General features: G+C 35.9%; 1 protein-coding gene across 1 annotated transcript in view; it reads right to left on the minus strand.

The window, feature by feature from the left end:
* Positions 1-6752, minus strand: part of LOC106074840 (gamma-aminobutyric acid type B receptor subunit 1-like) — a 37450-nt gene extending 30698 nt beyond the window's left edge. Inside the window, exons 1-5 of the mRNA XM_056032223.1 lie at positions 6678-6752; positions 4270-4440; positions 3048-3149; positions 2516-2581; positions 86-226 (exon numbers count right to left, since the gene is read on the minus strand). Of these exons, the coding sequence (XP_055888198.1) occupies positions 86-226; positions 2516-2581; positions 3048-3149; positions 4270-4440; positions 6678-6752 (555 nt within the window). The remainder of the gene's footprint in view (positions 1-85; positions 227-2515; positions 2582-3047; positions 3150-4269; positions 4441-6677) is intronic.
* Between the last annotated feature and the right edge of the window lie 7186 nt (positions 6753-13938).

The raw sequence follows: 13938 nt of genomic DNA on the forward strand, positions 1-13938 counted from the left end.
TTAATGTTAAAATCCGCCATCCAGCTTTCAAGTTGACAACTAGATTATATAGAATCATAGATTGTATCACTACAAATCTACTGACCTCTTGAATCTGATCTGGAGTACAGGAAATGCCGTTGCCTCCTACGTCCATCCAATGTTTGAAAAACATACTAGGCAGTAGCCATACAATTTTCTTGTACCAAGCATTAGGTCTCTCTGCTTCCGGTGTATTGTTATAAATCTATCAATAAAGAAAAAAAAAACATGATCGAGCATGACTTAGATTAGAATATCTTTTAAGATAAACTTTGTCGGCCTTGGAGCCAAAGAAATTTCCCACCCACACGCATTTCATGTAACTGCCAAACAAAGAAATTTCCCACCCACACGCATGTCATGTAACTGCCAAACAAAGAAATTTCCCACCCACACGCATGTCATGTAACTGCCAAACAAAGACATTTCCCACCCACACGCATGTCATGTAACTGCCAAACAAAGACATTTCCCACCCACACGCATGTCATGTAACTGCCAAACAAAGACATTTCCCACCCACACGCATGTCATGTAACTGCCAAACAAAGACATTTCCCACCCACACGCATGTCATGTAACTGCCAAACAAAGACATTTCCCACCCACACGCATGTCATGTAACTGCCAAACAAAGACATTTCCCACCCACACGCATGTCATGTAACTGCCAAACAAAGACATTTCCCACCCACACGCATGTCATGTAACTGCCAAACAAAGACATTTCCCACCCACACGCATGTCATGTAACTGCCAAACAAAGACATTTCCCACCCACACGCATGTCATGTAACTGCCAAACAAAGACATTTCCCACCCACACGCATGTCATGTAACTGCCAAACAAAGACATTTCCCACCCACACGCATGTCATGTAACTGCCAAACAAAGACATTTCCCACCCACACGCATGTCATGTAACTGCCAAACAAAGACATTTCCCACCCACACGCATGTCATGTAACTGCCAAACAAAGACATTTCCCACCCACACGCATGTCATGTAACTGCCAAACAAAGACATTTCCCACCCACACGCATGTCATGTAACTGCCAAACAAAGACATTTCCCACCCACACGCATGTCATGTAACTGCCAAACAAAGACATTTCCCACCCACACGCATGTCATGTAACTGCCAAACAAAGACATTTCCCACCCACACGCATGTCATGTAACTGCCAAACAAAGACATTTCCCACCCACACGCATGTCATGTAACTGCCAAACAAAGAAATAAGTAGTCGAGCCGTGGTGAAGAAATGGAACCACGTGATTCCTCTAGCGGCTTGAGTTCAAACTTTGTGGAAAAGTCTCGATGAGCCCGATCAGGGCCGGCCTTAAACATAGGCAAACTAGGTAGCCACCTAGGGCTTCTGATTAATGGGGGCACTGGACTTTTATTTTAGAGACGAAATAGCGAAACGTGCCCATTGTTAATGTTTCTCTTCCTGCTCTCGAGCAGTAGCAAGGTTCTGTAAACATTGGAGGAAGAAGAGTTACTAACTTGCGCTTCCGAATAACAAAGATGGCATAGCAAGGACAGAAGAAGAACGAACTGACTTGATGTGATGCCCATAGACAAGACTACCGCAGCATAGGATAGGCAAATAAATGCCGAAAAAAATAAAACAAATTATGACAGAGCTTTCAATGGAGCATTGAAGATGAAAGGCTGACAAGTGTCTAGTTTTAAATACCTCGGGGCTATCGTCTCAGATGAGGGGACCAAACCTGAGCTACTGGCCCGAATTGTACAGGCCACAGCAGCTCTTGCTAAACTCAAAACAATATGGAAAGACTGATGTGCTCCTTGGTCATGGCCACATTTTTAAATGCTTGCGAGCCTTGGACGCTGACTGTAGAGCTATAGAGGAGGATCCTAGCAATGGAATTGAGATGCTACAGAAGGATCCTAGGTATCACATTTATTAATGACCGCATCACAAACGAAGAGATTAGAGACAGGTTTACAACAGCAGTTGGACCCCACGATGACCTGCTAACTATTGTAAATTAAAGCTCTATGGCCATATTACAAGGTATTCATGGCTCGCAAAGACCTTCCTTCAGGGAATAGTGCCATTAAGAAAAAGCTCAAGGCGATATTCTAACATAACAGGCATAAACAAGAGAGTTAAAATGACAAAGTTAAAAAATGTTTTGAATAGGAAGGTCTTGATATTCTAGTTCAATGTACCGAAGCATGTTGTTTGTCGAAGATCAAAAGACGCGAGTTCCAAGCCTTAGGTCCATGCACTGAAAAAGCTCGCCAACTGAAACATTTTGAGAGAAAAATATTTAGTGGTTAAACCTTGGGCACGGTCAGTGTACTAGGTGTATTCGATGTCTAAGATGTATTCGATGTCTAAGATGTATTTGATGTCTAAGATGTATTCGATGTGTAAATTATGTTACAACTACTTCTGAAAAGTTTGATTGAATTAAAAGAATTAGTTTTGGTTGTTGAAAAAAAAAAGACCTCTTACCGCACATAACAACATCTTGGCTTTATCCTCATACATACTTCCAATAATAATTCGGGCGTCATTTTTCTGAAATACAAATGCAAAGAAACAATTTTAAAAATATTTATTGATGTCTCATATTGAAAAGTGTATGTTCCGGATGTTATAGAGTGTATGTTCCGGATGTTCTGGAGTGTATGTTCCGGGTGATATAGAGTATATGTTCCGGATGGTATAGAGTGTATGTTCCGGATGTTATAGAGTGTATGTTCCGGATATTAACAAGGTAGAAACCAGATTTTTACATGACACTATAAAAACCAGACAATTTCAAGAATTGCGCTGACTTTTATTTGTTCAGCGCCTAAAGGCAACATGGAAACCTTATTCCAGATACCAATTTTCCCATTAGACACTTAAAAGAGACCGCCATAACATGAAAAAATGCGCTATACAAAAGTAACTCGAAAAATGTTTTGTGAGCGATTTTATAATCTCTATTTTCAGTATGATGTTACTCTTAATGATTACAATTACTTTTCTGATCACTTACTTTTAAATTGTCTGCACAAATTTCTGGGTTAGTGGTAAACATTTGAGTACTGACCACCTCAATATCTGCAAGTATTAATTCTTGCTTCATGAATTCATCGAGCTGAAAATTAAAATAAACAAATAGACAAACTCTCAATTTATTTATATTGTCCTGGACATGAATATTTTTTGTTTCAGACATTTCGTCTTCTACTAACGGTGTTTTATTGCTATTATTATGTCCAAACTGATAAAGAAATGTATTTTTAATACAATTGGTGTTAAAATGGACTTATTGATTCGAGAATAAATCTCATCATATAAACTACCTGGAGAAGGATCATTAAATGGGATGCGGGTGGTCGAGAGGCTAAGTACGCTTGAACTTGGCTTGGCTACCTATGAAGGGGGCTCGAGGTTCGACACCCGACTCGTGCAGAGTTGTGTTTATTAAGCTCCTAAAGACAGCACGGAAAAACCTTCTCCCAGATACCCCCTCTCACCCATTGGTTCATAATAGAGATTGGACCATAGCGCTCTGAGCATGCTACAAGCATGAAAGTAGCGCTATATAAAAGATATAATTTATTTATATTTTAATACAACAGAATTCAGTTTAGTTTTGTATGAGTTGACTTGTACCTGAGTCTTTTATTATGTAATTTTTACTTAGGAATCGTTTTTCCTACTATTAATTTTATTTAGTTATTATAAATGGTTTTATAATCCCTAAGCATATTAATTTTACAGCTGAATATTAGGCTATATAAAATGAAAGAACAATATTCTACAAATAAAATGAAATTGAAAACAAGCATGAAAGTAGCGCTATATAAAAGATATAATTTATTTTTATTGAAATACAACAGAATTCAGTTTAGTTTTCAATAAATTGACTTGTACCTGAGTCTTTTATTATGCAATTTTTTACTTAGGAAACGTTTTTCCTAGTATTAATTTTATTTAGTTATTATAAATGGTTTTATTATCCCTAAGCAAATTAATTTTACAGCTGAATATTGCATAAAATGAAAGAACAATATTCCAGAAATACATGTACAATGAAATTAAAAAGAAAATCATTTTATTGTATGGAATGTTAATTATATTATATTATTATTATTAGGAGAAGTAGTGTTAAAAATATTATAATTTTAATAATAATAATAATAATAATTATTATTATTACAATTATTATAGATATTATTACTTTGACTAAAACTCTAGATACTTCTCATTACCGAGGAGAACAGTTTTTGATCTTCATAGACACTGTGGACTCTGGTCCAGCCCATTTCCTTGAATAGTTTCACTCGTGCTACAGTCAAACTTTGTTCTGGGGTCATCACTCGGAAGAAGTTTGGAAACAATTGTTTGGATGAGAGCAGGGGAGAGACGGCTGAGTAAGAGATCTGTTGTGACCATCACGCCAATAGAAGAGAAACAAAACAGAAACATGTCATTATTGGGTTTATATTGTTGTTTGCTGGTCTGAAATACATTCAGGGCCGGATATAAGGCAATGCAGGCGTGTTTGCTTCCGGGTCCTTAACAAGAGAATATACCCCCACAAGAGAGATTTTTAAAAATCCAAATCCGAAATTTGTCGGGTCAGAAACTTTCCATTGAGCAATATGTCTTATTAACATGTTTTTTTTTCGCATTTTAACTCACAATGCTTGGCGACACTTTCGTGGTTAACAAGTGTCCACTTGTATTGTGCTTGTAATATATAAATACAGCTTCAGATTTACGGCAGTGCGTCAACCCAAAGCGTTACCCTCCACAAACTAAAAAAATACATTGCATTGGACCTTTTTTGATGTTACTATGTAGATTTTATGTTGAACTAGACATATGTTACCCGCGACCCGCGGGTCTTTATTTGCGCATTACTTTCGATATAGTTACTGAGAGTGTTTTGTAAACAATTAAACGAAATAATAATGTAATAAGTAAAGCGAATGTGTCAATGTAAAAATAGTGTGAATGAAGCTATCAAATCAAAATAGCTAATAGGCTTAAATCCATTTTTTTAAAAATTAAAACATTTGCTTGTAGGCCTAAATATATTTGATTAAAATTTGATTAAAATTCTGTGCTGGGCATGCGTGAACTTTTTTTCATGAATGAATATAGGCCTACCTCAACACGGCTACGCAGCTTTAGCGAACAGCGAACGAATGTAGGCTATTAAAAAATGCTTTAGAAAAACAAATTTGAATGTTAATTTGATTAAAATATGAAATGAATGGACAATAATTAGTATGTTTATGTGTTAAAGCATAAAACTATCTTTGCAAAAAGAAGTTTTATCATCTTAGAGTTCAATAAGAGTTTTAGACCTAGGCCTAGGAATAGACTCAGTAGAGAGATGTGTTAATGTGTAACCATTTGCCTTTGGTAATAGTAATGTCTAATGAAAGAATGTTCGCCAGGAATTCTGTAGTCACAGATATCAGGAACTAATTTATGTAAAAAATGCTTTTGAATAATCTAGTGGATTGGATTTAGATGTATGTTAAACGTAGCTAATGATCCTTTCACGTTATTTCTCTTTCGCTACGAAAATAAAATTAGTTTTGCGAAAATGGGTTTACCCGAAGTCGATACATTCTTATCTATTAAAAACGAAAAGAGCGATAGCTTTGTTAAATGAATGGGATTATAAAGTGAACAATTAAACGAAATAATTTTTAGTACGCGATTCATGAATGAATATAGATCTAGGTCTATCTCAACTCGGCTTCGCAGCTTTCGTAAACGAATGTAGCTTTAGAAAACCAAATTTGAATGTTTATTTGATCAAAATATGAAATGAATGGACTTTAATTAATATGTTTATGTGTTAAAGTATAAAACTATCTGTGCGAAGAGAAGTTTTATCATCTTAGAGTTGAATTAGAGTTTTAGATCTAGGGATGGGATTATAAAGTAAACAATTAAACGAATTAATATTTAGTACGCGATTCATTACGGAATTGTCTAATGAAAGAATGTTCGTCAGGAAATCTGTAATCACAGATATAAGGAACTAATTAATGTAAAAAATGCTTTTGAAACACAAAATTGAAGGTTAATTTTATTATATAATGAAATCAATGGATCTTCTTTTGTCTTTTCATGTGTCAAAGTAAAAAACTATCTTCGCAAAGTGTATTTCTTAAAATTAGATCTAGGTCTAAATCCTTTCTATCTTTTCTCATGTCAACATTGTAGACATGGCCTAGATCCATAAAATACTATAGCTGTAATAGAGTCGGACAACTTTATTTTTTTTTTAGGGTCTTACGTTTTTTTTAGGGCTACAATACATACACTAAGGTCTAAGTTGGTACCCAAGAAACATTCCTGCCAAGTTTTATCAAGATTGGTCAAGCGGTTTTGATGTCTATAAGTAACATACATCCATACATACCCCTCACATTCTACTTTATAATATAGATAAGTCTAGAGACGATTTATTTATTGAATCATTTCCCCTTATCTTATTAAACATTTTCCTTTTATGTTGTAAGGAAGACGGAAGCAGTTTTAATATTTTTTTTGAATGGATTAATAAAACCGGAAGAACTCTCCAGGAAAGAAAAAGGTTTCTCGTCTCGTACAAGCTTAAGTTCCAAAAGACGACATCAACACAAAGTCTTACCTGTTGCAGACCTGAAAGATTGGCTACACTTGCTGTGATCTCCGTCACTGAAGAGCACGTTGACCCCAGCACCATGATAGAAGTTCTGTTAGGATTGTAGATCTCCTGATAGAGAGAGTTTAGGGCAACTGGCTCCCTGCACTTAAAAAAAATTACAATGTTCCTAACTATTGCACAGCCATCATATCAAGCACTGTTTCATAAAGGCAGCTAATAAACGTATATTACATCTAGCACTGTTTCATAAAGTCTACAGTGATAGTCCTGATGGTCGCGAATAAATTTTTTTCGACACAACTGTAAATTATTCAACTTTCTCAAAGCTCAATCTGTTTCTTTTATTTTAAAATTTTACAAAACATTGGCACAGCATACATGTTATTTCTTAATTTGTTAGTGTCAGTTTGTTCAGCAAAGCGGTGATTCTCGAAGTTGCGATTGATCAAAATTATTTAATAGTTTCTATAACACAGAGAAATTTGGCTTCGAGAAACAGCCAAAAGTTTAGAAAGAGATGCACTGAATTCTGACTTTGCTACTTAGAAGGCCAGAAACTTTTAAATAAATTAATGTGTTTTGTTTTCTTTTTATTTCTGAATAATGGGCATTGAACCAGATAATAAGTTGAATCATTGTCTAATTGTTTTACACCTAGAAGTTTTACTACTAGAAGTTTTACACCTAGAAGTTTTACACCTAGAATTTTACACCTAGAATTTTACACCTAGAAGCTTTACACCTAGAATTTTACACCTAGAAGTTTTACACCTAGAAGCTTTACACCTAGAAGCTTTACACCTAGAATTTTACACCTAGAAGCTTTACACCTAGAAGCTTTACACCTAGAAATTTTACACCTAGAAGTTTTAAACCTAGAAATGTTTTCGTAATGTAAATGTGTAAAATGGAAGACAGAGCTCATTTTAAAGTCCTGTAGTTCAGTTAACAAGTTGTACAAACATTGACTTTTAAGAGACTATTACTGAATCAAACGTAAAGACATTATTAGGTCTATTTAAAAAAAAAAAAGGTACGTTGCTTGCATTGGAATGTCTTTTGGTAAATCCACCGATGCATTTAAATTACTCAATTGTTTTGTCCCAGACTGAATTCGTCTTATTAGACGAGGGTGCCCTACCAAGATATTCTTGAGCCCGGGCCCACGGGGTTCCTTGCTACGCCACTGCCCTATACGGCACCATGTGGTGAATGAAGAAAGCCATGGACATGAAAAAAGCATTAGCTTCGGCTCGGGAAGGAAAGCGTACCAAAACGATAAATAGCTGGCTCTTCTACAACCAAAGCAAATGTCACCTTAACCTGCGTTTTATACCTCTCGAGCCACGTGATAAAGTGTTAAATGAGATAAACCATAGTCGTTCTACGCCCGAAGGAGGCCAACAGGGCCGGATTGACTTATAAGCAACACAAGCTATAGCTAAGAGCTCCCAAGAAATATTTAAAAGTAAAATGCAAAGTTCACCTTTCAGATCTTGCTATCTGTAGGGCGAATGATGTTAAGGTCATCTGTTTCTTTGGCCAACGGTTAATAAGCAGGGTGTCATGTGGCCACCACAGTGATCAACCGCCTTTACTTTCCCCAACTAAAATCAGGTAAGCTACTCATTAGACTTGGATGGACTCAGGAGTGATCTAAAAATCCCAAAAATTCAAAATCCCAGTCTTCTCCGAGATTCAAACCCAAGTTCCCAGATTCGGAAGCCAAGCGCTAAAACATCCAGCCATCGCGCTCCCTCAGAAATATTTCGCGCTGACATATAATATCTAGACTTATAAAATGCCCTAAATTGGCCCCTATCTCAAATAATTCATTTTCAAGTCTAAATAAGGCACTGCTATTTCTTTTTATAGGCCATTCTCCCATTGAGCCATATCAATGACGTTCAGCCTTTAGCCTTAGGGCTGTGTCCGTCTCGCAATCACTGGCGGATCCAGGGGGGGGGGGCGGTAGGGGCGATTGCCCCCCCTCACTCGGCCGACCCCCCCCCCCAAGGGGGGGCGGACGAATTTTAGTATAGAATTCACACAATTTGTATACGAATTTATTACTAATGTTAATAATATATACTAATTATTTATATTTCAACCTATTTTTAGATTATTTCGCCCCCCCCCTTCTAGTATTTTGGCCGATTTGGTAGGGTCGGGAGGGGGCGATGGCATCATTCCGCCCCCCCCCACCATAAACTTTCGAGTGGGGGGGGGGCGGTCCTATTTATTTGTAGAAATCGCAGCTTACTAACAGAATCAATTAAATATGTATATGATTAAAACTTGTTATTGGTATTTTAACCGGTCTTTATATTATGTCTGGGAGGAGCGAATACCTTTACTGCCCTTCCCATCTAAACCCTTTGTGTGTGGGGGGGGGCGGTCCTACTTTTATGGAGAAATCATAGTACGTGAACAAAATTAGTCGAATATCTATATAATATAAACAGGTGGAAGTGCGATACATGCAATCCCCTTCGGACAAACCAATACTTTTTCTTTTTGTATTATAGTAAGAAATTACAAAATTTAAAAAATCTGTCACTAATATAATTTATATATGCTATAAAGTAAATTCTTATATCGAGTCGCCCAACCCCTATTCTTTAATGCAAAATGCAATCATTAGCAGAAATTATAAAAAGGAGCGAGGATTAATCGTTTTCATTTTACCGCCATTCCCCTTTCCAGACAGTTTGTGTAATTTCACATGAATTGATCATAACTATTTTAAGAAAGACTTTGCTTTGGAAAAGTTATAATTCAAACGAAATTTTTCAATATAACAGTCACGGTTGAGATGAGTTCAAAAGCCAGATAATCTTTTCGTAGTCGACTTTTTCCAACCTTTACTCTATCTCATATTTTTCTAGTTAAATAAATTTAGGACTATAACTCACAATTTATCCTTGAATTTTATTGAATATTATTAATTTATGGAATTTTTTTTCGGCAGCGATCCTCAAAGCCTTAATCTAAATATGTGGGGTATCTTATCTTTTCAAAGAACAAATCGGTTGTATTTGCAATGTATTAAGGGACTATAAATTCATATTATAATATTTTTCCACATTATTCAAAAGGTCCTTTATAATAGAATGAATAATGAGCTGTAGGTCAGGAGAATGCGTTACTGCAGTGAAGAATGCCAGAAAACGCTTTTAGCGTCGACGCTTCGCTCCGAACCTCACTGATGAATAATAAGCTGTAGATGTCAGGAGAATGCGTTTCTGCAGTGAAAAGTGCAAGAAAACACTTTTAGAGTCGGGGCTTCGCCCCGAACCACACTAATAAGTAATGAGCTGTAGATGTCAGGAGAATGCGTTTCAGCCGTAAAAGGGCAAGAGAACGCTTTTGGCGTCGGGGCTTCGCCCCGAACCCTACTGATAAATAATGAACTGTAGATGTCAGGAGAATGCGTTTCTGGAGTGAAAAATGCAAGAAAACGCTTTTGGGTGTCGGGGCGTAATAAAGTGGCATAGGGTTCGGTTCCGGTGGACTCAACTATTTTTTGTTGATGTCCTTTGAGTCAAGTGTAACTCTTATATAGGAAGTATAAACAAGCAAAATATTAAAAAACCCTTTTAAAAAAAGTGTATCTAAGGGGAAAAACTCCGCATTACAGCTATATCACTAAAAATGTAGACGTTTTTTTTCCCTTTTCGATATCACACAAATGAATAAGTTACTAAATTACCAGTAATTAATTAGCTAATTGGTTAATTATTTTTATTGATTAATGTCTTGTATATATATATGCAAATGAATAATTATGCAAAGCTTCAACTTGATCCGAGAATGGGTGTGGGAGAAATAACATGTACAAACATTTTACCAAACAGAAAAATAGACAGAGTTCAAAGTTCATGTCAGCTTTGTATAAAACGTTTCTCGACACCACTCATCTGCAAATAAATCTACACTCTAAGATGTGGTTCTATGTTTTACCTCCGTATTGTAAGCATTGATCTGAAGCTTGTAGCCAGGTAAAATATCCTTATGGTTTTCGTTAATATGTTTCATTGCCAGGAAAGATGCTGGCAAAAATGTCATACCTTCTGGCCAGTGACCTACGGAGATTAGATCAATATTTGTCAGGCATAATGAAGAGATAGATCAGATAAACATTTGTCAGGCATAATGAAGAGATAGATCAGATAAACATTTGTCAGGCATAATGAAGAGATAGATCAGATAAACATTTGTCAGGCATAATGAAGAGATAGATCAGATAAACATTTGTCAGGCATAATGAAGAGATAGATCAGATAAACATTTGTCAGGCATAATGAAGAGACAGATCAGATAAAACATTCAAAACGAAATTAATTGTTTGACTACCAGTTATTTTCTAGTACAGTTTCCCAATAGTCATGTTGTAGACTTGTGTGACTATTTGAAAATAAGGACAGAAGGAAAGTAACCTGCACCGCTACACAAAGTCCTGAGCAAAACGTGAGCCCCCACTCATTTTCCATGAACATCACATAGAAATTTAGGCTGCGTGTGGCGCCCCCCGAGGGTGACGCCCGGGGTATCGTGCCCCCTTGCACCCCCCCCCAAAAAAAAACCGCCTCTGCCGCTACAAAACTCTTGTGATAGTCTAGTGCATACAAGACAACGTCGATGCGAAGGTTGACCATGTTTCTGTTTCATAAGATCAGGAATTCTCTTGGCAGTCTTTGCAAGATCAAAATGTCATCCTCTTCATCAAGTCGACTTCTGGATTTTGACTTGACAACTAACAGGCTGGAACACTTTGTTTTACAAAAACATGTTATTGGAAATGACACAAAAAAGGTGCAACACAGACAAAACGGGATAGGACTGAAATAGATCAAGAATTGTGTCATTGACATTCTAGAGAAATAATGTTTCGCTGCATCACTACCGGTATTAATGAGTTTAATAAACTTTTTGTGTGATGTCTTCGTGACCTCTTTGAGTTCGAGTGTAAATGGACTCCTAGCAATCGCAAACTGTAAATGTGGAAGATTTGTTAAGTATGAAATTACTTCCTCAAGGAGGCGCAAATGTTCTTTCATAGAAATTATCATTGTATCTTCATAGAAAGCAGATAAAAAGTATTGGAAACTTGTAAATATTATTTTCGACAATTGAGTCTACCATCGGATGTTTTCAGACAAACGGAGTCATGTTGCATTTGATCACTGCAGTGATGTTTTTCATTGCTTCTTGTAATTCTTGGACCGGTGTATTCGTTACTAATATTTGTCATTGGTTCATACAGTCAGTTCCGATGATTTTCTGTACCAAACGTTGAAATCTAGACCTATTATCACAGCAATGAAATCACAAATATTTTGTAAGAGATTTTATACTTTTCCAAAAATGAACCAAAATTATCAAAGCTGCATCTATCGCATATTGTAGCGGTCATTTCAAGAGGTTTGCAAAAAAGAAACCTGTCTTTAAAATCGTCTAAAAAACAAGTATCATTTTTGGATACTTACAGATATTTCAGTTTCATAAATTCGGCTTATAAAACTTCGTTACCACGTACTAGAGCTATTCAATTTCTGCTTACATTATAGAGGTTAAACCCTAGAGTTAAACAATCAAATAGTCATTATGTTTTTGACTTTCTTTTGTTCCAGTAACCTTTTCTTGAGGTGTCCCACAATGAAAATGCTACCTTCAATAACAGACTATACAACAATGGCAAAACTATTAAACAATGACATGAAAACGAAACTATTTTCAAATACCTCACAGCGTAAGCAAATTTTACAATTTAAATAATATCTATGATTTTAAGAGTTAAAATTATTTTTTTCTACGATAATAAAAATGCTAGAAATCATTCTGGTTCATTTGACTGCAACATATATCCTCAAACAGCAATAAAAAAAATGGTAACAACCAATGGAAAAACATAAAATTTTAAGTTTTACTCTTTTAAAAAATGATCAATATTTCTGTTAGTCTTATGCGACCCACTGCAAAATCACCATTCGACCCACATAAAATAGAATTGACACTCTCTTTGTAATCTTGTTTGTAACTTATTTCATGAAACACGTTTTATCAGATTTATAATAGTCTCTGTAATAAAAGATTTGAAGCTACGACTTTCAGCCATAGGTGGCAACTTGCACCCCCTCCCCTGCAAAACAATCCTGCGGTCGCCCATGTTTCTGTCTCACTAGATAAGGATTTCTCGTGGACATCTTTGTAAGAGCACAACAAATGTCATATTTTGTCTCAAGTCTACTTTTGTATGTTCACCTGATAACTAACAAGCTGTCTAGCAAGGATATATTGTTGTAAGGGGAGAAGAAAGGCGCAACTACTGGACAAAACTGGACATGACCTCAAACATTTGATCCAGAATGGACTGACATTGAACTTTGAAGAGAAATTATTTTTGTAGCATCATTAATAGTGTAATAAATGCCTTATCTCCCCTTAGCCTAGTGCATATTTCAAGTATAAAAGGATTAACTAATTGGGTGGATATTTTTTTTTTATTGATTCATGTTTTTTCATCGACAATGATTTTTTTTGTTCAACTTGATTCGAGAATGGGAAGTGGTAGAAAGAAATGTGTAAAAGAATTCTCCCACAGAGACCTACAGACAGATGTGAGTTAATATAAGCTTTGTCAAAGTGTAACTGTCAATGGGACATTTTACAATTGTCTTAGGCGACCCCTGGTAAAGTCATTCGACCCCCTAAGAGGGTCGCAACCCATAGGTGAAGAACCCCTTGACTAATGCTCTTTCTTACCTAGTGCTATTAAAGAATGAAACGGATTGCCTGAATCAGCCAGAAAAAAACAACAACTATGAATGAGTAGAATTTAAATTTCAAATTTACATGCATGACTAGAATGACACACTGATACATGCGACTCGTCATTTTCTTAATAATAGGAAACTTTGTAACTCATAGCAATATAAGAAGTTTAGTTCATTAAATATAAATCACCTATTCTTTTTTTTTCTTTTTGTAAAGTTAAACTAAATTAATTTTGTTAATGAAACTTTTACGGTCGGATACCAATAAATAGTGAAATCACAGGTTTAAAGTAAAGTTACGTGTAGATTATTTATTTGGTTGACATTGCATTGCATGTCTTTGAGTGAAAAGAGGGATTCTAACAGCGAACCATAAACCAGCGGGTAAAAGACACATGATGACGTACTGTTATGGATGGGAGAACCACTTGAATTTTAAAAAGATAGCAAAAAAACAAAATGAATAAAAAAGTAGATACGGGAGGAAA

The sequence above is a fragment of the Biomphalaria glabrata genome, chromosome 6 (genome assembly GCF_947242115.1).
Source record: "Biomphalaria glabrata chromosome 6, xgBioGlab47.1, whole genome shotgun sequence".
NCBI lineage: Eukaryota > Metazoa > Mollusca > Gastropoda > Planorbidae > Biomphalaria > Biomphalaria glabrata.